Raw genomic sequence first — 27,140 nt, forward strand, 5'->3', positions numbered from 1 at the left:
CTTTAGCAGACGTCTCCCATTTCATTTAATGGGTTACATCATTAATCGAAGCACCTGAAACATCTAGGGATGCAGCTAGTGAGGAGCACAGGGGCAATTTAAACCTTTCCAATTGGCTAAGAAGTTCCCAATCCTCACTGTTCTGATTGGACACTTGTTTATAATGCAGTAGTGACTAAATCCATCAATCAAACATTAGTAGCAAATGTTTCACTTTGATTTGTCTAATATATATATTTTTTTTAGCGTAAACCCCAATGCTGCTAATCTCATAGCTTCCTGTGAGGGCACTATGTCTGATTAATTTAAACAGTGGCATTGAATTTCCTTAATGTAGGCTATGGGTTAGTTTAGGATTAAATTATATTCCAGAGATGATACTGATGCATTATTGCTTAGGAGGTCATGGAATAAAGCCCTATTTAAGATTAATTCATGCTTATAATTACTTGGATTCACATAAGTATAACCTGTCTTTAATCAAAGGACAAAGCATGTCACTGTATGTAAGCTGCATTTTACAGAGATCTCTTAATGGAAAGCCCCATACAAACACAAGGACATTGTGTATTTATACATATGTTTGCTTTCCATTTAATTTTACTGCTATAGGAGAAGCAGCTGTGATTTTAAAGATATCTAATTTTTCTTTCTTTGGGGATACTAATTATTACTCATTTACTCATCATTACCTCATGTTGTTTTAAACCTGTTTGACTGAGGCTACTCTGTGGATCACAAAAGAGTAAAAATATTTAAGATATTTTTCAAAATATCTTTGTTTGGGTTCCACCAGAAAAAAAAAAAAAAAAAAAGATATGAGGGTAAGTAAATGAAGTCAAAATGTTCATTTTTGGGTGAACTATCCCTTTAGTTTTCGCCTTGTCACAATTTTAATGTGAAGACTGAACAGCAAAAGAATATCTATTATCTTTGTACCTGTAGCATGACTTCAGTAAATTTACATTTAAATTTACAAGTTTTCCTCAGGGATTCAGAGATGTCACCCCGATGGGGCTTCTTTAGAGAATGTTATTCCCATGCTTGTGGAGATGGATGGTTTAAATATGCCCCATGGTGCAGTTCATATTCCTCTGTGTAGAGGGTTTGACAGATTTCTGTGAGCAATGCTCTGGACCAGTGAAAGGCAAAGTCTGCCTCCCTGGGTGTGTGTAAGAGCCCAATTTGAAACAACAAAGAGAAACGATATATCCTATTGGAGTCTCTAACTGAAGATCAGCTATATCACTCAGATTCCATCTGTGTTATCTGGGGATAACAAAAGGTTTCAACAGATTTGTTATATTGTGGAATAAAGCTTGATCTTTTCCTTGATCAAGATGTGCTATTTGTCTCCTCATTAGGAATATGTGGAATTAAAGTGTTTCTTTATTTACTTAGCATTAAAGTGGGAGACCTTCATATCCTTCCTGTGAATGAAATGTAGATCTTCAAAGAGTACGGCCCTGCAAATGTCATCCTAGATTTTCATCTGTGATAAAGTACATATCTCCAACCAGACTGCACTTACCAAATCCGCCAAACAGGCATATCAAGGGATTAGAGGAAACAGCAAATACTTCAATGAATATTCTGGCTAGCAGTTCAAAACAGATATTGGAAGGAAGAGAGGAAATAATAATTTCCACTTTTCTCACACATACACACACAGACAAATTCTCCCACACTGACACAAGCTGTGAATGTGAGGTGGAAGGTGACTCACTATGCTCGCTGGCAGACAGGAATTCCTGCTGGAGGAAAATCCTGTCTACGAGGGAGACACATGTATGCATACATAAGTTTAAACCAACCCTGCTCTACCGATATTTTTAGCTGGAAGCTGTAGCCCACCAGAGTTTTTCGGAGGACTCTTAAAAGCGTGAAATGAACTTTCCCCTGTTTACTGCCTTTGACATCACAGCTCATGCTCTGGCAGCATAGTCACTTGATGGGCTGTGTGTCCAAGCCAAACAACTGCCTGAAATGCTAACAGACAGATATCTCCAGGTATTACAGATCTTCTTGAGTCACATATTTATTATATATTAGGCATGTTACACTCTTATTGTGGCCACCACTTTAAAATTGAGTCTAGGGCTGTCACTAATTATTCTGGTTATCAAGTAATTGGTCGAATCTGATATGTTTTGTGGTAATAAAAATAGACCTAAGCAAACAATAGCCTTTAAAATGACTTAAAATACATACAGTATATAATAATGAGGCAATAATTTTTGGTTCAAATAAAGTATCAAAAGCAAGTAATGGTTTTATAGAATAACACTATAATATATATATATATATATATATATAATTAATCACACATTTTTCTATGATTAATGACGATTAATCGCGATTAAAACATTTTTTATTCAGGATTTTTATATTTTTATATTGTCATCTTTTTATCACTGATGCTAATACTGATGGATCTATGATTTTTTCTTTTTATGTTAATTATAGACATTCAACATTACAGTATAATTGAAAGCCATCAATTCCAACATTTATTAGGCTTTTAAAGAAATAGGCCAACTTTTAATTTAAGTGAACTTAAAACAATCGTTATATAAACCCATTATAATAAATGTCATATTTACCATTTTACAGGTAGGGAATATACAGAAATTGAGTAAAGTTATCACTGCAAAAAAATAAAATAAATAAATTAAATATAGATTAATCATTATTAAAGCTACTATTTCTCAATTTCTGTTACATTTGTTCATTGATTAACATTAATGACAGACATCACAGCAACTGTTTTTTTAGGCTGCTGTCACTTTAAGATCTGATCTAAGAGCTGATGCGCAACTCATTTTCTCACAATTGTTTAAGTTCATTTAAAAGTTATTTAACTAATTTAGACTGCTCTTATGAGAATACTCAACAAAACAGGCATTTTAGCTTTATTATGTGTGTTATTGTTTGTTCAAGCGCGAAAAAGAACTTGATTCTGGCGCGCTGTCTGTCCGCACGATACTGGCGCTCATCTTTCTGTGCGTCGTGTATGACATATCTGATGAAAAGGCACACATTGCATTCTCAGATGAACGTTATAAGCAACCCAAGATCGCAGCATATGTAGAGATGGAGTTTGAGATGCACTCCATGCATGTAAATGAGTGAAACAGTTCATGTGGAGCAGCATTTACTGTGAGCAGAGCTGCTGAGACGCACGTAAATATAATTAAAGAGCTTATCGTATATATTAAACCCGCAAGCCGTATATTTATTTAGATGAATTGCAGCCTTTGTGAAATTACAATAGCTCTACTATATGCATATGCTATAGTATGTTTTTTAAATGGTTTTAATACAGTATATTGTGCAGCCTTAGGAAACGGTCTAATAATGTGGTTCTCATCCGTGGAATGCACCACATCTGGTAATTTGCCAGTTAATCGACACGGGTAAATTGTAGTCGAGGATTTTTTTAAATCGAGTACTCAAATTTAATAGAGGAATCGTGACAGCCCCATCTGAGTCATTAGACTCTTTCACACATTAAACCCGGTAAATTATCGTAAAATTACCAGATGGACTTTTTCGGTAAATACACAAATGTGCAGTTTGTACAAGCAACATCGTTCTGTCATTTTACTGGTAAGATAGCATTCACACCCAAAATACCGGTGAACTCAGTGATGTCAATCATCGGAAATTACCTTTTAAATGCTTATTTAATTTTTTAATAATCTTCTTTAATAAGCATTAAAATGCTTTTCATTTTCTTCATCCACCTAGATGAGGAGAGGCGCTTTAGTTTCACTATCTGTCTAATTTAAGGGGATGATCAGACACAGAACATGTTTTTGCTCTTAATAGAGACGTAATAGTTACTATAGTACGCAAAAGTAACTGCAGAGCTACCGCGCTTATGCCGCGAAAATTGCCAGAACTGATTTACCGGGATTTTTTAATGATTTCTAAATGGTAATTTACCGGTAATTTAATAGTAAAGACTAGGGATGTGCGCAACCGACTAGTCTAACCCTCCCCCCATGTATATGTGATCCATTTGAAATAGACTACTTAATCTATGAACTCTTAAATCCCATACTGAATGCCATTAAAAATAGATCAGATACATGCGATGTGCTTGCCTTCCATTATGATCATTGTATATTAAACTTAAGTGTTCTCTTAAGCAGAATCAAGAGGCAGCACAGGACCAATAAGTTCAAACCTAATAGCCTTTTATAAACAGATTTCCTCAAATAAAAGTAAGTCCACATAAGTCAGCACATTAAGGTATTGTTCATTACCATGGCAACCACTTGCATGTCTCGGTTCGAATGCGATTCTCGTGTATGAAAAGTATCTGTACACATGACGGGCTGCAAAATCACAAGAAAAGCTTGATATGTACTGACAACTATACTTTATATAATATTTAGTATGTTGACATAACAACTGTTCAAGTGTCAAGTAAATTTCATTCATAATGCTGCTCCTTTAATACGATATAAAATTTCATACCATATTATCCCTCATAACCCGGTAGTATAGCAAGCCAAAAGCAAGCTTAATTGTTATCTACCTATAGTTTGACATGACATGACGACATGTTTTCTGCACCAGATATGCACTTTTCAAAATAATATATTAATTTTAAAATGTTACATTAACATGATGGTAATTTACATGTTTTCTTTGTAACAATATAAAGCAAAACATTAAATGTGCAAAAAAAAAGTAACTTGTATTTCCAAGTGGAGTAGCAGCAGAAGCAGGCCTATCGTTTAATCGACTTGTCGACTAGTCTCACACCTCCCTATTAAAGACTGTGTGTGTGAAAGGGGCTATTGAGAGTTTACAGGCAAACACTTTAATATGCATCCATGACAATAACAACAAAGCCCAAGATCAGTCATATTGGTTGTTTAGGAATAATACTGTATTTTTTATGTTTTATGGAGAACATGTGAGTGGCTGGCTGTGCAAACCTTGCTGCCACAATATTTTCAATGATTTTCAATATTTAATGCTGGGGTATTTTAAGTGATTGTTATGCAAATACTATGGTGTTCTTAATAGGTTGTTACTAGGTTGTTTTAGCAGGTTTCTATGTTGTTGCTAGACTGTTCTAGAAGGTTGCTATGTGGTTGCTGAGAGGCTGCTAACTGACCAAATCAAAGATTTCCACCCCCAAGTTGATAAAACTCAGGTCACCCTCCTTCAATGTGAGTCTATGGATTTGTTTGTGCCTGTTTCCTTAGGATCACTTAGGAGAGTATAGTATGCGTCTCGACATCAAGCTGCAGAATTTGAAGTATTATTTATGTGCATGGAATAAGTTATGCAGGAAAAGTTGCAGACTGCATAATATTTAGGGTTTTCTCAAGATGACAAAATGCCGTTGTTTACCGCACAGATATTTGATGCATTTTTCGAATCAATCCCATGATGCAGCTGAAAGCCTAAAGGCAAAATCCATGTTTCTTTCTTAGGGCATTGGACTGTGTGTCATCTACATCTCTGTCAGGCTGACAGCTAGGGAATTGTGCGCCGTGTGACTCCGCCACAGCCCCGAGTACTGCCTTCTTGCAGTCTGTCAGCTTGTTAGAGAGACCTCACATCTCCTGGCTAGTCAATAATGACTGCTGGATTACTCCTTTAAGACCAGACTGGCCTCAATTTAAAGATCAACAGCTCTTTGGTGGCAAGTGCTGGCTCGCAGGAAGTTTATCCGTTGAGATCTCCCTCAAGGTCGAGCACTGTGTGGAGTTCCTAGACTGACTTGCGGCTGGGTCATTCACAGGAAACTGTGCCATTTATGCTACAACATTTCAGGATTTGTTTTTTTCAATTGAGTCATTTGAAAAGGTTACTGTCGAACTTTAGGGAAATAATATTTTCCCACCTCAGAACTGACCGTAACCGCCATGGACATTGAGGGACCACCACAGGGCAATGTGTTTCCCCAAATAACAAAAGTAGTTTTATTTATTTATTTATTAACAGTCTGTAGTTTTGTACAATTATGCTACCATTCAAAAGTTTGAGGTCGGTAAGGTTTTTTACAAATGTTTTTGGAAGAAGTCTCTTAAGCTCACCAAGGCTGCATGTATTTCACATTTAGTTATCAAAAACAGCAAAAATAGCAATATTGTGAAATATTATTACAATTTACAATAATTGTGTTCTATTTTAATAGATTTTAAGATATATATACAGTATATATATTGGAACAATGTACAGTAAATGTCTTTACTGTCACTTTTGATCAATTGAATGCCCCATAGGCCAATATAAGTAAATAAAATGAAATAATGATAAAGACTCTAAAAGAAACATGTCTCTGTTTCAATAATTATTTTTAAATGGGGGAAAGCATTTTTGAAAAAAAGAGGTGTATATATATAAATGTAGAACATATACATTTAAAAGTATAATTTTGATAAAAGTTCTATATAATCTAGGGCCCTATGAAATCCATTTTATTTTTTCTGGATTCTGTTTTTTTTTTTTTGTATGTTTGGGTCCCTATGAAATACATTTTAATATTTTTCCTCAAAATCCGTTCTATTTTGACCAAATTCTGTGTTTTCAAGATTTCTGGATTTCAATTTAAATCATTCATGTCCTCATATAGTGAGACGGCAGAGGCTGAAAACACCACGAGCGTTATACTTGCTTCAATGTGTGTGTGTGTGCTAAATGAATTACACGTGCCTCAGTGTGTGTGTGGTAAATGAAACCGCGTCTGCGGTGCAGAACATGCAGGATTTATATTTAAATAGTATTTTTTAGGGTTTAATATTCACAGACACTAGTCTATATCGTGATTTGATTGAAGTGTACTGACCTTTTTATTTATTCATCAAAAATTTGACAAATTCTGTGAAACTCCACGTTATACAGTAAATTCCATTTTTATGACTAGATTCTGCAATTCTGTCCTTGTTTTCCACATCACGGAAATCATAGGGCCCTATATAGTCCTTTTAATTACAATGGTGATAAATGGGGACATGCAAATTGGCTGATATTCTAATGAAAAGCAAACATTAAAAATAAAATTGTTCATATGTGTAAATAGTGTAAATAATGTGAATAAGTTCAGTATCCTGTTAAATATTTCAGTAGTAAATCACAGGGACACGTGGTATTCAAATGGCACTGTTTTTAGAGAATGACCCTGCTACAGTAAGGGCGTCCTCTCCAGCCCTCGGATCCAGCCTGTGCCAGTGTGAACTGGACCACAACCAGCCATTCAGTTCAGTCTTGAGAGCTTTATGCATGATGCATCACTCAGACAAGAGTGGCATAAATACTGCAGACACTGAGATATCCTCAACTGAGAAATAATTTGTTTGTTTTTACCTATACTTTAGTTGATTTTGGATTTTTGATCCTCTCATCTGGTATGCATTTAGGATTTAGGATCTACATTACAGAATTTGCTGTAGGGGTTCACTTTTTTTTTTTTTTTTTACCCAGTTTCTGAGTAAACACTCAGGAGATGAAGCAGAGACACTTAAAAGTGCACTCAAAATCTAGGGACATTGCCTTTCATAGAGCTGGTGTTAAAAATATACCACACAGCCGAAAGGTCACTCTCTTCAGGGAGGATGAACTGAGAGTTTTAAGTGCTTGCGGTTAGACTGCTCTTCAAAAGGCAATGGGCTCTTAGCTATTCATCATGGGAAAAAATCACTCCATAATCAACAAGGAGATGAATGACAGTGAGATGGGATTAATAGTAGCACTTTAAAAAAAAAGTGTTTGAATTGGTAATCTATGGCATGTTCAGCAGTGCAAGTCACTGGATATCCAGATTGGCTTCCACAGGCTTGATATTATGCCAAAGAGCTGGCAAAAGTAGAATAATATGCAAAAATGAATATTATTAAGGCAGAAATTAATGGTGTGAATGCAGATGTCAGCCACTGTAGAGAGTGAACCGTAACTGGGTTTTAGACAGATTACATGTGCACAAAACCGCCATTAAGCATCACGCGGCCCTATCCTATCATTCCTCATATCAAGATGCACACGTTGCCAAGAGGCTCATCAGAGCCTGCCGATACAATACATATTTATGTACCATTCATATTTAACAGCATCCTTTCTATAGTGTTTGGCTGGTTGAGGAAATTCAGTGAAGCTCACATTATATGATTCTCTTTTGATGATTTAACATGAAGAGAGATGTAAGGGGAGCTCAGTCTCTTCAATATTCATTTTCAATAGACTTAATTCAAACATTAACCTTAAACAATTTCAAATTTTTCTCCGTTAAGTTAGAAATCTTTGGCAGCCCAGCACGTTTTTTGCAAGTCTCACTCGCTTTCTCGTGCTCTGTCTCCCCTGGTATATTTGTTATTTTTTTGTATAGTTCAGCCCAGACTCCCTTAACCTTTCTTTTCTCTCACTTCTATATTTTCACTTCTTCGCTCTCCCTCTCTTTCCCCCATCCCCCCGTCTCTGTCTGCTCTCAGAGAGGGATGAGGTTGATTATCTGTGTCTAAAGTAAACTGCCCTTTCTGGCACCAGCCAAGGTCAATTACGGCCACACATTCAAAGCAGAATGAACGTAAGTGGTGAAACACAGGTGCAGTAGATGGGCTGTTTCTTCCAAGCAGCTTTTCTTCCCCTATCCATTATTCTCTCTTCCAAGATCTCTTCCATATCTCTTCAACTTACATTTTTCTGTCATTTCATTGGTTTGGAATATTAAAATAGTAAATACACTGTCCAGCCAAAAGAAATAAATAATAATAATCGCTGATTGGATTTAAATAGGCAAATGCTTAAAAGTCTATGACTGGATCATTATTGCTGTGATTATTATGTTTCTAGCATGTTATATGTTTGGCAACAGTTTTTTTAGCCCTAATTGATGGAGTGTTTGTTAAACAACCATGTAGGAAGCCATATTCCAGGATGACAATGTCAAGAAGAATCATTTTCGCACATGAATTGGCACCTCTGAGTCCAGACCTTAAATTCATTGAAAGTCTTTGGGATGTGCTGGAGTACACTTTACACAGTGCTTGACTCTTGCATTATCAATACAAGATCTTGACCAAAAATCGATGCACCTCTTGCACCAATTGATGGAAATAACATCACATGTATTTCCATGATGTGTCTTCCTACATTTAGCATTTAGGGTTGAAAGAACTGTCGCCAAACATATAACATGCTAGAAACATAAAAATCACAGCAATAATGATCCAATTATAGATTCTTAAGCATTTGCCTATTTAAATACAAACAGTGACTTTTTTTTTTTTTTTTTTTTTTTTGGCAGTGTACAAGAAGCATTTGTACATTTGTAGGAGATTGGTTGTTCTATGGTAGCCTGGTGAAATACCAAAGGAGATATATTTAAGTTACAGTCTTTAATTACTTGATAGTAATTAAGTTCTCAACATGCTTCTACTGAGATCACCAACTCTTCCATGATGCATTGTTTCACACAGTTACTCTTGAAACACGAACAAAAGACTTCATGTATATGCATATTCGAACACTAAAAATACTGATGTCTCCCTTCAAAAAAATAAAAAGGAAAGAAGGGGGAAAAAAACCTTAATTGCTAGGCAGGAGCCTTTCAAGCGTTACCATGGTTACGCGATAGAAAGGTATGTGCTGTTTTAATAGCAGGCTGTGAAATGGAAGAGCTGTCAAGAAAAGAGCATCAGGCAGAAGGCGGTTAAAAGCATGGATTGCCTATTCCTCATACTGTTTGCTGCCAGAGATCAAAGTTAGACCGTGTGGCACATATCACCTGTCTAATTTGTTGGCTAGGATGCAAAATTAGATAAAGCTTTCATTGTATAGCCCGCCAGCTCTCTTTGTTCCGACCCATGGGAGACATTTGCAGTCAGCAATCAAGTTTAGCAAGCAAGGGAGGCTCAGCTTGCTCAAAAATGTGTTCTAAATAAATACAACACTAAAACGGTACAATTGACTGTTGCTTTAATCAATTTTGTGTATAAATCGGCCTTGTTTGTCTCTGGCTAAAATGCAACAGAAATATACTGTAAATGCAGCCTTCCATATAAGATAGCCAGTCGTTATTAGTGCGAACTTTTTAAACCAATTAGCTGTCAGTATCCCTTTAGTGTGTCTATAGTCTGCTTGTGGTTAAAACAACAGGTGGAGAGAGACAAAAGCAAGAAATAAATAAAGAACAGATTTTGAGAGACTTCAAAATTCTATGAACTCAAGTCCGCATTATTAAAGGATGTCAAAACAACTGAGTTTTGCATATTAATTATTAGAATAGTTTTTTAACTATCATTAACTAAACTGGACTCATTTGTGGTTTGTTGTTGTGTTTAATTTTGTGCAAGCAGTCTGTGTGTACCTCTCTCTATCTCTTATTTATTCATACTTATTTTAAATTCATTATTAAGTTCAGTCAGTTTAGTGTAGCTTTTATCATACCCAATACTTCTAAGAGTGACATCAAAGAATGACAGGCTTTGTTTTAAGACAAGTCTGTGAATCAGAGACTTTGTAGATTCTCTACATCGCAATAATCAATTTCAAAAGGAAAGTTGCAAAGTTGCTAAGATGAAACAAAATTTGAAAGACATCTTCTAAACAGTGTAATCATCATTACAAATATATACTTACATTTGACATTTTTAGTTTATGAGCATCATTAAGAAGTGTCTAATTATATTCTGGTCTTGATGATTCTTCTCTATCTAATAAAAATGTACTTTACATCACCATTTGCATTGTTTCTTTTTGGCAATAGGAGCATGCTTAGTTTTGGCAAAATAAATGAAACATTTATAGTTGAATGCATTCGATGTTTATTTTAAGAAACTGTGAATAATTGTCAGTTATATTTATTTATTTAATAATAAAAAATTGTGATATATTGACATTCTATGAGAAAAAGAAAACCTTTAAGACTTTGAAGACATGTTGCTCCATTTGAGAAGTTATGTTAAAGGGAGTAAGGCTAAATTGGCAAATTAGTTTGCTGTTGTTGTCAGATGTGGTTAGCATTTTGTAGTTAACTAATTTAACCTTACAGTAAACTTTTATATGATTGTCTTTGGTCATTTCTGTTGAATGAAGCACATTGCACACACTTTTTAAGCCTTACTTGTGCGTTCTGAATTAAAGGCACACTCGACTAAGCTCTTTTGTGTTATAAAAGTGGCTTATAAAATGACTCATCAATTGAACTTTCACCTTTCAATATGCCTGAAAGCACATGTCTTTGGCAAGGGTTGATCACCAGTTGGTAGGATCTGGTTTGTGTTAAAGCCCTTGGTTAGCATGCAGTCAATGAAGTCAGCTGTTAGTGTTTAATCAAGGGTGCAAGAGAGCCCTCCAAAACACATCCGAGTTCAACTCCCTTACATAATGCAATTTCATCCCATTTGTTCTTCAATTGCATCTGACTAATATGTCACTTAGTTCCTGTCTCCACTTCTTTTCTAACCAAGAAAGGTAGTTGAGAAGAAACAATTTAGCACAGAAATAACAGGCAGGAATGATATCTGTGGAAATGCCTTTCTTTTAGCTGAAAAAACAAAACACACACAACACACACACAAAAACCCCAATAGTTTTCAAAAATGTAGCTGTCACATTAGGGTGGCTGCAATGAGTGCACAACATTGGAGAATAAACAGTAAGTCTTTATTTCACAATCTAATAATGAACACACAGGAGAATCACAGAAAAACACAACCACTTCCAACATCAACTGTACCGGAGAAGGAACAAACAGAACTCAGGGTTTAAATAGACAGGGAGAGATAATTAAAATAACTAGGAACAGGTGTGGGATTAATTAACAACCAAGGAAACTAACTAGGGACACAGAACACAGTGAAAACGAAACCAAAACAGAACATACGCGTTACAGTAGCACTGTGTATAATATTTTTAAGACCAATTCTATTGATGGCTATTAATATCTTTTAAAAAGAGACTAGGAGAAAGTAGTTTTAACTTTCATCATAATGTATTTTAGGGATTTCTATTTGTGATTAACTGACCTTTTAAAATATGAGATGTATAATCTCATATTCATCAGTGTTATTTTCACAAGGAAGTATTTAGGAAGTGTTTTACTGTAAAATCTTTATTTGCCTTTTAGAAGATATGCATATTTATGCATTTAGATCTTTCTTTCTTATTCAGATGTGAGGTCTTTAATGTGCAGTTTAATGATGAGTGTTAACGGAACTTGTAGGTTTACAAATGATAGTTTTGGTGCTATTTACCAATAGAGAGAAGTGCTCCTTGGATTATTGAAGTGGTGAAGATATTGAATCGACATAGCAAGCCTGGAAGCTTTTAATCAATGCAATAATTTGCAGGGTAATGCAACATACACACAGTGTTTACAGATGGCACCAAATAATGGATCATATGGAGGAGATGAATGACTTTCACTGGCTAAATAAAGTCATTTTGAAGACGACCATACTACATACATACATACAATATTTTAAAATCATTAGATTAGTCAGGATGATATATGAGTCAAAATCTGTTAAGTGTTCATTAAATGTAACAAATAATTAAAAAAAGTTTTCAGCAGCATTTTGATCCTATTTCGATAATTGCCGTAATCTTTTAAACAACTTAGAAGATAGTGATCAAACTACATTTTATGAAAAATCACTCGTCAAGTTTATAATATATATTACATCAGCATATGAGAGTCAAATTGGACAACTACAGGGACTCATCTCAAGATCAATCATTTAACAGTTCATCTATTGCCAAAATTAAGCAAAAATGATCAGTCAAGAACAGACAATTATTGAAAATATTCAAATCAAGAATGTCAGATTCAGAATGCATAGTTTGTGCATAGAAAATGTCCGTCAAAATCAACACATGATAAATTCTACCGTGTATTGTGCACGTTATTTTCTGACAGATATCGATGTTGTGATTTTCAAACGATGTGGATTCAAAAACAGATGGATTGTATGGTAATAATTATTTATTTCTTAGCCGGCAAGTATTCAGTGAAGTGAGTGATGCCCATGAGTGTGTTATGTCGATGTTTTTATTTCTAATATTCCAACCGACAGGCAAACAAATTTTTGACGGATGTTGCAATGTGCATGAGGAGTGAATTATGTTACATTTTTGAGTAATTATAAAAAGTGCTAGAGAAAGCATTCAAAATGCTTTTTGTGTAGTTCATTATGCATATTTTACGGAATTAAGTTTATTTCGTGGCCTAAATAAATGACGTTACTCAGGTGATGTAACACTAAAGATGTTACATTCAGTTGTTGCAAATCGTTGACTTGTGAAAATCTTTTTCTTTTCTTTTTTAAGGAGAGAGAGAGAGAGAGAGAGAGAGAGAGAGAGAGAGAGAGAGAGAGAGAGAGAGAGAGAGAGAGAACGTGTTCCTTTAAACTTCTCGTTTTGAGAAATTATTTTTAGATTCAATATTTACAGATAATGTTTACTGCTTCTGCTAGATTCACAGTCTGGCGTCCTAAAGTTTTCAAATGAACTACAAAATAAAATTTCGTGGAGCCAAATGAAGTGTGAGAGGACAGTATGCTCTTTAGCCATTACAAGCCATTAGAACAGTATGCCCATAATTTACTTTGTACTTTTTGTCAAATGCTCTGAGGGCTGGAATCAGTTGTAGTGAAAAGATGGTGAAGAAGAGTTTGGAATGCCATTGCTAAAGTGTAGATTGTGCAATTGGTATGGATATTTGAACAAAATAATAGACTTAGCCTGGCAGAGCATGGCACCTGGAGTGAAGGTGGAAGTAGAGATTAATTTGTCATGAGCGAATATCACATTTTGTCTTGGGGCCAATTATTTTGTCTGTATGCTCGTTCAGGTATCAGCAGACAGACCTGCAGTGTCTGCCTACAAATTAGGCCTCAGGCATATCACCATGCATACAGAGAGAGTAATAGGAAAATGTACAGGAATTTTAATGTTATTCTGGGAAGTCTGTGTTCTGATAACAAGTTTGCTATTTCTATTCTGTTGATTACAAAAAACAAAACTCCACAAACTGATTAATTGTCTGTTCAATTGTCTGTATTAACATATTCATAGATGTTATTCAGAGTGGCCGGCATATTTAATCAATGAATGGAAACAAGGATGTGAGGGACAGAAGTACAATCTGTTCTATATGTCGTATAGCTGTTGTGATTTCAATCTCTGCCCAAATAAATATGGAACTTAATGTGTCTTAAATCTGAATGTTAGAAAATAGGAATTTTTGATGGAAGTGCAGGGGGTTGCGAGATGTGATAGAAACGGCAATGCTAAAATATATATATATATATATATAATATTTTTTTATTTATTAAATATTACCAAGTCAAACTGATAAAAAAAACACTATTCAAATTATAAATGATTATTTGTGATATCAACTTGTGAGGATTTGTGTATTGGTGCGTCAGGTTCATGGGGTTCAGCAGACAAAAGACAAAATTATCTTTTCTAAATCCCACACAAAATTTCCCACAGCTCTCGTGTGACTCCGTTCTTTTTCATCTCTCTTTCTTGCAGGAACTGTTTACGCCGGAATGCAAGTTTAAAGAGTCTGTGTTTGAAAACTACTATGTGATCTACTCATCCATGCTGTATAGGCAGCAGGAGTCGGGGAGAGCATGGTTCCTTGGCTTGAATAAAGATGGCCAGGCCATGAAGGGGAACCGGGTGAAGAAAACTAAACCAGCTGCTCACTTCCTGCCCAAGCCATTAGAAGGTAAAGCATGCTCTGAAAACCTCAAGAGAACGGTTAACATCCAGGTCACTGTGACACTAGCAGAATGGTAATGAAGAGCATGAGTCCCTGAGAGATATGCTTTTGCCTGATGCCTTTTTACAGTTTTTTTCTCAACTGGTTTTTACACATTTCTTCAAACTAAGGTCAAGGTTTTCAAAACAAGGAACACAGGCATCTGAACACCTTTCCAAAAACATTTTCATTGCGTTAATACAAATGACAACATGTATCATTTTTAGCAAAAAAAAAAAAAACCCACTCACAAAATCTCAGGTTCAAGCTTTCAGAACATTTAATACAAGCAACTACAGAGATGGAGGAGGTAGAGAACAATAAGACAGAATAGAAAGAAAAGATAAAGATGAGAGAGTGAGTGAGTGGAGGAGGAAGACAGATGATGGAAGAGAAATAGGAATTCATGTAGGATGAGGAGAGGACAGGACATCGAAAGAGTTGAGGAAAGAGCAAGAGGAGACAAAGTAAGAAGAGGCGAGAAGAGAAGGAAGGGGACAGTCTCAATTGAAATGAGAGCCAGTCTAACTGACAGTGAATCAAGGATTATTGATAGAGGCCAGACTGAGTTTAGGCTAATGTGAGCAGTTCAAGAAAACCAAGGGAAGACCCAACATCACCATCTGTGCCGTGCTCTCGTGGGGCCGTATAAGATGTGCCAGGTGTGAATTGAACATCTACACCATTCTTTCCTTAAATACAAAGTTTGAATTGATGTGGAGGAAATTCTCACAAATGAGAGGCTTGATTATATATTTAGTGGCAGCAAACATTTTTGTACATTTGGTTTGCAACTATGTGCCATATATAGAAAAGCATACAGAAATATTTAAAAACTACATGAAAAGAAATAACTTGCTTATGATTAACATAACCTGAATATGAGGTGCAGTCAATAGAAAACACAACTGTTATGATATCATTTGCTTTTGTTAAATGTGTTACCTGAAAATAATGCAGCACTCACTATAAAGTGAATTAATGAATTAAATAGAACTATTTGTTTTGAAAGCACTGACTTATAAATAAGTTAAGAAACACTGTAATCAGCAAAAGAGGTCTTATCAGTGATGTTAGCTGTGTTCTGAGAACACAACACAAATATCACAACACAACACACAACAGGATATCCAGACTGCTCTTTTACATTAAAGTGAATCATAAAAAGACAAAAAATATTACAATAAAACTAGCATAAAAATGTGTTATATTGCAAGTATTCTAAAATCATATGCTAACTGTGAAATGAACACATTTTTGTTTGTAGAGCTAAAATCTTAAAATGTGTGTTAGAAAAGCATCTGTACAGAGCAAGCACAGGTCACAGGAACTGACGAATTTCATTTAGGGTATGAGGATCATGAGGATGTAAAATGAACATTTTATCTTGATAATAAGCTCTTCACCAAGGGTTCGACCAGAAACATTGGCTTTATATTTCCATTATTTAATTACGTAATGATTTATGACTCAATAAACATTATTTCAACGCACTACATATCCAAGACCCACCTTCATACCATAATGATGGACAACCTGTCCTTCCCAATATTCCTTACAGCTCCTTTATGGCCACATTGTAAAATGTGTCTGGTTAGCGTGAGATTGATGCTTTATGTACGGTTTGAGGTGTAATTTGCAATGATGTGTGACCCGTTCCTGTCTGTGCGATGCTTTATTGCCGTGTACAGATGCTCACATTTTAAACCAGTCTCTCATCCTGTTGTGTGTTCATTATATTTTCCGCTAACACCTAAACACCAGCCAGCAACCCGTAGTGTAGCGGCACTGCTAAGAATACAGTAAGTTTAAACTGACATGAAGCAGTGAACCCAGGCAAATGCATCCCAAGAGATCAGGCCATCTTCTGATGACAGCTTGCCCGCAATTTGACAAACTCACACATGTCCTGTCAGAGTTGCTCTAATGAATGTCGTCTTTTTAGCCAAGTTTCAGGTTTCGAAATGAAAATGAGTTGGGAGAAAGTTTCCTACATATAATTATTCACAGATTTCAGTCATATTCCTGGCCGGCCTCAAAACTCCTTTCCAATAAGAGAGACAGATGTGGTTACCTGACTGACTCTTTCCTTCTGTAATGTCTTTTGCAGTCGCTATGTACCGAGAACCATCATTGCATGACGTGGGGGAGACAGTGCCCAAACCTGCCGTGCCTCCCAGTAAAAGCACAGAGCCGGCCGTCATGAACGGAGGCAAACCTGTCAGCAAGGAAACCAAGCCCACCACATAGCCAGATCCCAGCTCGACCATGCTCAACCCCCGAGAGCCGTGCTCCTTTTGTCAGACTCTCCATGTTTGTGGATCAGATCCAGGCATCCTCTGCTCTCTCCTCACCATTCCCTCCATTCGCCCTTCACTCCTCTGACTGTTCCGATTTAATTCGACGATGGACTGGCTCCGGAAGAGTGGTCAGCTGTGCACTAGGAGGATGCAACTGGATAAACCAGCTAAACTTTCACCATGGAATGCCCTAACTGATAATGGAATGCCTTTTGACATACAATAAAGCCGATGTTTTTTCTGTAATCGAGACAATCCACGAGAATGAAATTGTGTACCGCAGGCGCTTGAGTGGCGGTTCTTTTGCCTGCTAACAGTCGCCCGTTATAACCCTTTTCTTGAACCCTGTCGCAGCAGAGACCGTACATTTCAGATCTATTTTCTATATACGCAGTAACACCAGCCACACTCTGGGGTACTACTGTAAAGATATACATATATGGATTGCAGTCCACAACTTTTGTGTTTTTTTTTTTTTTAAATCAAGTATGCTCCTGTGTCTTTCTTTCTAGGTGTCCCCCACTCAAAGCTCGAATTACCAAATCTTTCCCTTTTGTGGGTTACTTACGAAATTTGTTGTCGGGGCAGTGTGCGATGCGTTCTGGCGTGCACGATGATGGATTTCCGTAAACCCATCCTTAAAAGTCCTTTCACGACTTCAGTAGTCAAGAGACGTTGATCAAGTGGACGGAGCCTCCTAAACAGAATCAAACTCATTATCCAAGGTTCAGCGCTCGTGTCTTCTCATTCTCGTAATGTCTAGAAAGGGACACACGTATACTTCGACAGCAAATGCCAGCGAGGGCATTAGTCACGCCCGCTGCAGTCAAACACAAGAGCTGGAGAAGGTGTATAGAGTACATATCACTATCTAGTATGGTGCAGACAGGTTTCAACTCCAGTAACTAGGTGAATTTACACTTTTCTTTGCTCTTAATTTAGAGCGTGGGCTCTAGGAATATCTATAGGCCTTGTAGGCCTCTGGTCAAGGCCCCTCTTTGACATGCTGACTTCTCTGAACTATGGGCTAGTTCTGGCGAGCACATTACATGTGACGAGAGCGGCAGCCGTAGAAAAATACAGTCTACTTCAGACTTGTGCGGTAAAACGGCTCAATGTAAGTAAGCACCATTACTACTGGCTGCACACCCATTTTGTTCAGCAAAGGCATGGGCAAGGTTAGTATTACATTCTGTTCTTGCAACGCTGACGCAGTGCAAGAAATGGCTTCTATAACGATGTTTTCACTGTATACAAATAAAACAAAAATCTTAAAAAAAGAGAGAAGTAAATAAGTAAATAAATAGATTTTTAACTACCAGATATTATGATTCTGAAATGAGAGGGGTTTTTCCTAGCTCAGCATGCAGAGTCCAGTACTGCTCATCATGTGCCTGTGATGACCTCTAACCCAGCATGCAAAAACATGTACCCAGTCTGTGCTGGGTTAAAGGTGCCTCATGCCCCAGACACACGCACACACACACACACACACACACACACACCCACACACACACACACACACACACACACACACACACAGATTCAGTAGCAACTTAATCCACAAACACATAAAAGTTGATTGTTACCAAAGTCCGAAAACACGAGAATCCAGCCGAACAATTTCAATTACTCAGAGGACGGTGGTCCTCTTCAGTTTTTGTCCTCACTGTGACTAGAGTTCATCACAAAGAACAATCGTCTCTACTTTTTAATCGTCTCGATTCAAATTTGAAGAGATTCCAAATGATGTCCTTTACTTCAATTGTTCATTTAGCACAAGACCGGGGTACCTATTACTAATCACCTGCATGCGTTTTCTTAAGGACCAAAGTATGGGACAGCTAGAAATGTCTAAAGCTAGTTTGAGGTGTAGGGCTACACTGAATGGGCATGATTATATAAGGCTCTCTCATACTCTGGATTGAGACTATTGCACTTTGCGTTTGAAATCGTCATCTACTCACATCTACTTAGGATTTTAACGACTAGTCAATTATCAGCCAAGTTGACAAAGCCTGTCTTGCTTTAACAGTTTTCATAGTTTGAATGATGAATACCGTTTAGAATGTTATGAAGTAGACCGAGGCTATGCTGCTAAATACAAATATATTCTACACTTCATTTGAAGACCTATATTTTCATTTATTGGGATTTTGAGCTAGTTTCATATTAGGAGATGTTCAAGCACATTAGTTAGACTAAATAGATATTTGTCTGTACAAAGCCGAATTTAATGCTAGAAAGAGATGCAGTACTATACAGGAAAAGTAGCTTCATATTTGAAATCAGTTCGAGGCTGGTGTCCCACTTCCACACCAAACAAATCACTCACTCCAATGAGCTCTACATGCTGGGCTACAGCTGCCCTGCAGACCAGTGAACTGGTTTTACGAAGGTTAAATTTATTTTTGTAAGTGACTGGTGAGTACGTGTGCATTTTGTTAGTACGTTCGTTTGTTTCTTCCTCTTTCAGAAGTCCGTGTTTGTTTCGTTCCATTCAGGTCGTGCGTGACGTCGTTTATCGTAATGAGGAGCAATCGCTGAACAATTGATCATTTCTGTGTTTTCTCCGTATTTCTGATTTTCAGTGGTGAAGGAAGGTCTCCATTGTCTGTTGATTGGTTTTGAACATTGAGTTGACAGTTACTTCATCTGTTGCATGGGAAGAGGGTGGCATATATGAACTGCATGTCGTAGGCTATGTGTATCATGGACTGTTGGTATGTTCTGCTAATTTTACATACATATATGCAAAGAGTTTGTCTGCACTGTACAGTTTGTGTTTGTTGTATACACAGATACAACATATTGAATAAAATATTTATATAAAGGTACTGAAATCTCTCCAACCAATTCAATGTGATATTTCTGCAATACAAATATTATTGAACTTATTTTATCATCCTTATCCTTGTTTTCATTTTTCATTTATGGTAATAATGTCGGCATTGTTTACCTTCAACACGGGCACAATTTCTTTCAACATTTTCATTAAGTGAAAGAACAGTATGAAATGTTACAGTCATACAGGCCCCAAATATCACAGCTAATAAAACAAATCATAAAATATCATCATAATAGGAAATAATATGATTTATACAAGAGTAAAATTATTAATAGCTTACATATGCAGATTGCAAAAAAGAGCTTTTTCATTCTCATGACATCTCAGAGCAGGTTACATTTATTAGCATCAGGCTGTTTATAACTTTTGTCACATGAAACTTGCTGTAAATATAAGAGGGTCAAATCTTTTCACACAAGCAGCGCTCTGAAAAACAGCAACCTGAAAAAGAATAAAATGCTCTTATTTATCTGTTTGCCATTTCCATGGATTTTCTCCTTTTACTTGTGCTTATGTGTCAGTCAATAGTCTATGTAAGCATTATTATACACAATTTTCACATATATGGAAAACTATAGAGGATTATAGAAGTCCCACAGCTGTTTTATATGCTTATAATGGATTTGAAACCACATCGCTTTAAGAAAATGAAGGCTGATATATTGCACAGATTTCTAAAATCAATTTTCCCTTGTTTGCTGTTGATGTAGCCACTCTTTTCTTGACTGACAACAGAAAGTGTCCTTAAGTGTCCACCAGGGGTTAATACTCTTCTCCAACCCAGATTTCACAGGCGTTTCCTGTCCAGCCATCCCAGCAGTCACAATTTCCGCAGTTGCACACGCCGTTCCCTGGAACAGAAGTTGAGAGAAGAGACAGAACTGAGAAACCCAGATCACCACTCTCCAAGTCTCGACATGCTTTCTCTCTTCACACCCCCTTGGCGGAATGTGCAAAGGGAAACCAAGTTTTGGAGCCAATATCTCTGGGGTCCCATCTATTCAGTTCAAACTCAGTCCATGTGGCGGCACTGGTATGATTACATAGTGTTATTAGTCCTTTTTATTCAGCGTTTGTAAGTGAACATTGTAATCTGGTGTACACAAAAATCATTATCTGTGTGGAAGCTTACTGAGATAATTCAAGAGTGTAATTTGTATATTATACTCACATTAAGTGTATAACTCAAACTCCATATTGATCTATACCGGCGAGTGTCTAATATTTTCTACTGCTACTTAAAAAGTGTCTTGGGAATTCACATAATTTGCAGTACATATAGCTGCATAGGTCGGGTCAATGAAATCGCCTGCTACTTGTAAATCAGCTGAAGCGAGGTTTACATATGCCGTTAGAAAAGCTCTATGTGACAGCAGCTTTCTTTCAGAAGAAAGCTTGAGAGCCATTTATTGTATCAATACCAAAACAGTTGGAATTCGCATCTGCTGTGCATGAAATTAAGCCCTGGCTTTCCCTAATACATTGAATTTTCCACAGCGCTCATCAATTGTGGGTGTAATGAGAATATCTTACTGAAGAAGCCATGAAGATTATTATTTAGAAACTGGCAGGCACATTTTTGCATGATTATAATTATAAAGGCTGAGTGCATTACTGTTACCCAAGGTAAGGGAAAGAATTGGCTGATTGTTTGCATTTGCATTTCATCTAAAGAGAAAAGAAGGCTTATCCCTGAGCAACATGAGAAAATAGTTTTAATAATACTTATGAATATGGAAATTATGACATATGCCCTAATCGGTAATATGCTAATCAGTGACATTTAACAGACACATTTACGCATTCCTTTTGTCAATTGTTTTTCATCTCGTTTTGTAATGAATTTCGCATCTCTGCGGGAGGAACTGTATAATTGGTTGAATGACACGACAACTGATAACTAAGTCATTAGACCAGTAAGTAAAAAGTTTCTATACAGAGGTGTCCAAGCATCCTATTGCGCTATTGCGATAACAAATATTTATTGTGCTTTTTTATTACCACTGACTGGCCAAACTCTTCAGGGCTTTAAAAGGAAAACCTTGGCTCACTTCGGAGCATCTTTCCCATTGAAAAGCAGGACGAGAACAACACAGCAGGAGCCCACTGATTGGACGGCTCAGCCTAAGAGTCGCACAGTGCTGTCTAATCAAACAGCAGCCACATCAGAGAACCTCAATAACCGTCACAAAGAGATCTGTCAGCGTACGAGTGGGTGTTTGGAGGAGCGGTGCTGCATTTGAACACATACCTGTGCAAACCAGACCGTCATGTTTGTCGCACTCCCTGTCGTCGCACTCGCAGAATTCCCCTGAAATGTACCACTCCTGTGGTGAGCAGATACAGCGACCACAGTGACAAGAGCCTGCAAGAACAAATTAGCCTTCAGTCACACAACCATTGGAGATCCATTAGTCTTCCCTTATTCTCCTGTGCTATTTCACGTGATTATAAAACACTTAAAGCTGTGATACGGTTCCTAATTGGAATTTAAATAGGGTAAATTGTTTTTCTAAATGTGTGAAATAGCTGTTGTTTGCAAGGTCCAATTTCATGTTCCTACTGAGTCAGTAACAGACCAATATACAAGCTAGGCCAGTCGATAGGCTGATATTTGGCCATTTGGAAATAATCTGCATTGGTCGATAATACAGCTGCACCATTAATACAATTCAAGCAAATGCCGATAATCCAATAGTTAGGACAATTACAGATTATAAATTTGATTTGTGAAAAAAATAAATAAATAAATAAACTATATTTAAAATAAATGTATTAAATTTGCGGATGTGGAATTTTACTGTGCATGAAAAAAACTAATATTTAAAGAAATTTTCTCTGATATCTTTACATGTGCACAGCGACTTAATCTGATTTTTTAAATCTTACAATGGGGAAACTATTTAAATTTCTAAAATCAGATCATTAAAAAAAGAATAGAAAAAAAGCAATATTACTGGATAACAGCTGATAACCTTGTCTGATTGGCTGATTAACAGGCCAAGTGTTATCTCCCTCTCTGAGTGAATATTGTGTAAAATAAGTGCTAATTTAATTTCGTTATTTGTGTGGGCATTGCATTTGCTGTCTTCAATTTGTACTGACCACCCTTGGGTTGTGTTTCCCCAATGCATCATAAGCCTGAGTATTGTTAGACGTATGATGCTTTGGGGAGACCCTGGTCTCTAGATGTTAGTCAACATGACTGCACAAAACAAGTCTTATAAACTGGGATTCTCATATTATTACACATAGGAACCAAGATTACAAGAAATTAAGCAAGCCATAACCCAATGTGGCTTTTAACCACTATGCCACAGCTCTTATGAAGATGCAATCTCATTCCCTCTCTATCAACTAAATGTGACACAAACCCTCCCCAAATAACAATTGATAGTTGTGTGTGCTATCCACCTCATTAGAAAAGCATATGCGGGGAATCAATTTAATTGTTCAGTTTGTTTCCCAACAAACAAATGAGGGAACCCACTTTAATTTTTTAAATATTTTTTAAGGTGGCGCTCGAAGCATCGTCCCTCCTACCTTTTCCAGAGCACATGATGCCGTCGGCTGTCTCGCACAGGCTCTTGCTTTGCTCGTCCGTCATGTCACAGCTGCGGGGGAACTGGCAGTGCTTCCCAAACCATCCATCACTGCAGATACAGCGGCCACACGAGCAGAAGCCGTGGCCTGGGGGAGACACACAGCGCACATGTACGTGCGCGTGCACACACAATCACTTTCTCTCCTTACCAAAGAAAACCGCCATTTGTATCTGCCAAAACAAAGCAACGGTCTGATTGATCCAGGCAAATATAATTGGTTCAAACTGACAGGGATTCGTTTCCAGACTGGCTAATGGTGTTGCGTTAGCTGTACGGCTCTTATCACTTATGGACCCCGTGGGATAAAACATTCTTTAGCCTCTCGGATCGCTTCGGATGAGGTTGAGGTTTGGTTTCATCATTTGTAACGAGCTGTCTAAATTGTACTCAGTCAAATCCTTTGTTTCAGCTGGCGTGAAAAAAAATACTATTATCTATAGCCTAGATCTTGATTTAAGCTTGATACATAGACTTAGACTTTGATTAGAGCAGGGGTTTTCAACCTTGTAGATTCCATGGATCCCCTAAATATGATAATGATCATCCAATATTATATGAAAAATATTAAGCGTAGCGTCAGTTCTGGCAGGTCACGTTAGTCAAGTTAGTCTGGCTGTCTTGCATCCACAATAAACAAACTACAGTTAGTCCAAAATGCAGCGGCTAGATTTCTTTCCAGGTCAAGAAAATATGATCAAATAACCCCGATAATATCATCTCTAAACCGGTTGCCTATAAGTTCCATATCGATTATAAAATATTGCTACTTACTTATAAGGCCCTAAATGGTTCAGCTCATGTGTATTTAATTGATCTTCTATCCTCTACTCGCTACAATCCAACATGCTCTTTAAGGTCATAAAACTCAGAACTTTTGGTAATACCTATCTAAGTCCGCCAAAGGAGAGAAAGCGTTTTCACATTTGACTTCTAAGCTCTGGAATAGCCTTCCTGATAATGTTGGCTCAGACACACTCTCCCAGTTTAAACCTAGATTAAAGACATCTCTTTAGCCAAGCATTCACATTATACATCTCACAACCTTGTACTCCAGCTATATCAGATCAGATGCACATGATTTTGCTTGAGAAGTTATGAACAGATTGCTACTCTCCATTTAATCTCCATTTGCTTTTCTATTTCTACCCCAGGATGCCCATTTTCTAAATATTATGAAATCATTGCTTTAACATGCTCATTGTTTTTGCTTAAATTACTACATAATGTTGGCTAATTGCATGATCTGTATAGTTTAGAACTGTACATTTCTGCAATATGGACATTACTTTGACACAGTCACAAGATAGCAGATTACTCTTAATTGTAATGTAGAAACATGCATTTTCTGTAAAGCTGCTTTGAAAGGATATAGAAAGAGTTGGTCACCAACTTCCAAGGGGGTACCAGGGCACCATCTCACCTCCCTGGGTGCAACAAAGTGCGATTTTAACCGTTGTTGACAAGTTTCACACAGCATTAGTGGTAGAGATTTTCATCGATTCTTTCCACAGGTTACATTGTTATGCCTGGTGGTGGCGACAAGTGACTGTCTTTAAGAATGAGTCATTCAACCATTTATTCAACCGATTCGTTCAAAACACTGAATTGTCCAGGAACGAATCGAGTGAGCCATTGACTAAGTCACTGAAGATTTGTTCAAAACCACAGATTAATTTTGGAACTCCACTAAAGTCTGTTGCTCCACTTTGGATGTTCATTGGCTGAGAAAAATAGACAGTATGTAAGTACAATATTGTGTATATAATGTAAGTTACTCAATATAACTTTGTGTTTATTGAACTGTAAAACAGTATGCAGTCATGTTTGTATCAGCATTAAGAACAAAGGCACTCATGATAGTGTTAAAGGGATAGTTCACTTTGAAATTAAATTTTGGTATCTTTTAGCTTACCTCAAGGGCATCCAAGATGTAGGTGTCTTTTTTTCCGCAGTAGTTTCAATTTTGATATTTTTAGGTCAAACCGTTCTTGTCTGTCAGTCATTTAATGCAGGTCTGTGGTCACTGTCTCAAAGAGCATGCACAGAGTCCAAATTAAAACAATTCCCCATCGTCCAAATTAAACAATTCCCCATCGTAAGTACACATTGATGGCCTAAGACACGAAACGAGCGGTTTGTGTGAGAAAACGAACAGTATTTATATTGTTTTTACCTCTTATACACAGCCACGTCCAAGTGATCTGAGGGCGCGCGCGCATCCTGGTGTGTGACGTGTACGCAGACTGGTGTATAGATATATACACTAGATGTCGCCTTGTCTACGGCAGTTCATTGGAACGAATGTCTTTAAGGCGACATCTAGTCAATGTGTACTTACGATGGGGAATTGTTTAATTTGGACGATGAGGAATTGTTTTAATTTGGACTCTGTGCATGCTCTTTGAGACAGTGACCATAGACCTGCATTATACGACTGACAGACAAGAACGGTTTGACCTAAAAATATCAAAATTGAAACTACTGCGGAAAAAAAGACACCTACATCTTGGATGCCCTTGAGGTAAGCTAAAACATACCAACATTTAATTTCAAAGTGAACTATCCCTTTAAAATCCAAAAAACTGTAGCTTATACACAGGTGACGATAGCTAAACAAGCCTGCATGCTTTAGTACTCCAACCACTTTATGGTAGTAAGTCGTCAACATGTTTATAGCTATTTAACTATTAACACACATATCCCCGAGCTTCTCAGTGATAAATTGAACTTGAGAGGCCGTTCATGTCCAATTTTTAAAGGGAAAGTTGCTTGAAATGGGTTGAAAATCTGTAGTGTTTACATACTTACGTTTAGCTATGAACAGGTTGATAATAAAAAGTGGTTGGAGTCATAATTTATAAAGTTTATAAAGTTGTCATTTTAATTGTCCTCATCACTTATGGACCGGGTTATTTGGCATTTACAAGAGCGTCACTTCGGGAGATTTGTGCATGGGCGTTATTTGACGTAGGCTGTAAAGAAACCAAATGTTCACTGAAGCTGAACTGTGTTTTTTCCCTTAATCTTTAAAGAGCAGTTGGTGACTCACTGTGCTACACTGAGCTAAAGAAAAACTCCTAAACCCATTGACTTACTTACTTTCTGGAACAGTGCTTGGTAAAGAAAAAAAACAAGGGATTCCCCTAGCCTAGACTACATTTGGCAAGGCAGAAATGTGTTATTAAAACCAAACAAAAGAATGTGCCTAAAAATGAAAAGACAGACAATATTGAACATTCTCTTCAGTGCTCAGTATGTTTACTGAATGTCTGACGCATATTATGCTACCCTCACATGCTATTGTATTGATCGTAAATACGAATTTCCTAGTTAAAAATTGATACCCAAGATCCCGAGTTGGGTGTGCCATAAACTTTAAACATGGCAGAGGGGAGAACGATTGCTGCTGTGACTGGTATTCTTTTAAATTTTTTCCCCAATAGCTAATGCATTGTCTTGTCGTTAAAGAAATGCATATTTACATATATGAATATTCATTTAAAGCGTATTGTAAGTTTTATACACAGTGAAAAAAGACAGAAATTATCACAGTGAATTTATAAATGGTTGTCAATGAATGGGACGCTATATCATTTAGGCTTTAACAAGATTTTCCCAATAAATAGACAAGAATAAGCCTGGTGTCCTCCATG

General features: G+C 36.9%; 2 protein-coding genes across 6 annotated transcripts in view; one reads left to right on the plus strand and one right to left on the minus strand.

Annotated features, from left to right (window-relative positions):
* fgf14 (fibroblast growth factor 14) overlaps positions 1-19,930 on the plus strand; it is a gene marked incomplete at its 5' end in the record, with an annotated part of 151,611 nt that extends 131,681 nt beyond the window's left edge. For all 5 annotated transcript variants that reach the window (XM_081367951.1, XM_081367949.1, XM_081367948.1 and 2 more), the window contains 2 exons: positions 14,503-14,701; positions 16,845-19,930. In XM_081367951.1, coding sequence (XP_081224077.1) covers positions 14,503-14,701; positions 16,845-16,984 — 339 coding nt within the window. In that variant the 3' untranslated portion in view covers positions 16,985-19,930. The remainder of the gene's footprint in view (positions 1-14,502; positions 14,702-16,844) is intronic.
* A 270-nt stretch (positions 19,931-20,200) lies between these two features.
* itgbl1 (integrin, beta-like 1) overlaps positions 20,201-27,140 on the minus strand; it is a gene marked incomplete at its 5' end in the record, with an annotated part of 52,804 nt that continues 45,864 nt past the window's right edge. Inside the window, 3 exon segments of the mRNA XM_081367946.1 lie at positions 20,201-20,733; positions 22,134-22,247; positions 23,426-23,572. Of these exon segments, the coding sequence (XP_081224072.1) occupies positions 20,645-20,733; positions 22,134-22,247; positions 23,426-23,572 (350 nt within the window). The 3' untranslated portion in view covers positions 20,201-20,644.

Source organism: Scardinius erythrophthalmus (genome assembly GCF_964197995.2).
Source record: "Scardinius erythrophthalmus genome assembly, chromosome: 6".
Classification (NCBI taxonomy): domain Eukaryota; kingdom Metazoa; phylum Chordata; class Actinopteri; order Cypriniformes; family Leuciscidae; genus Scardinius; species Scardinius erythrophthalmus.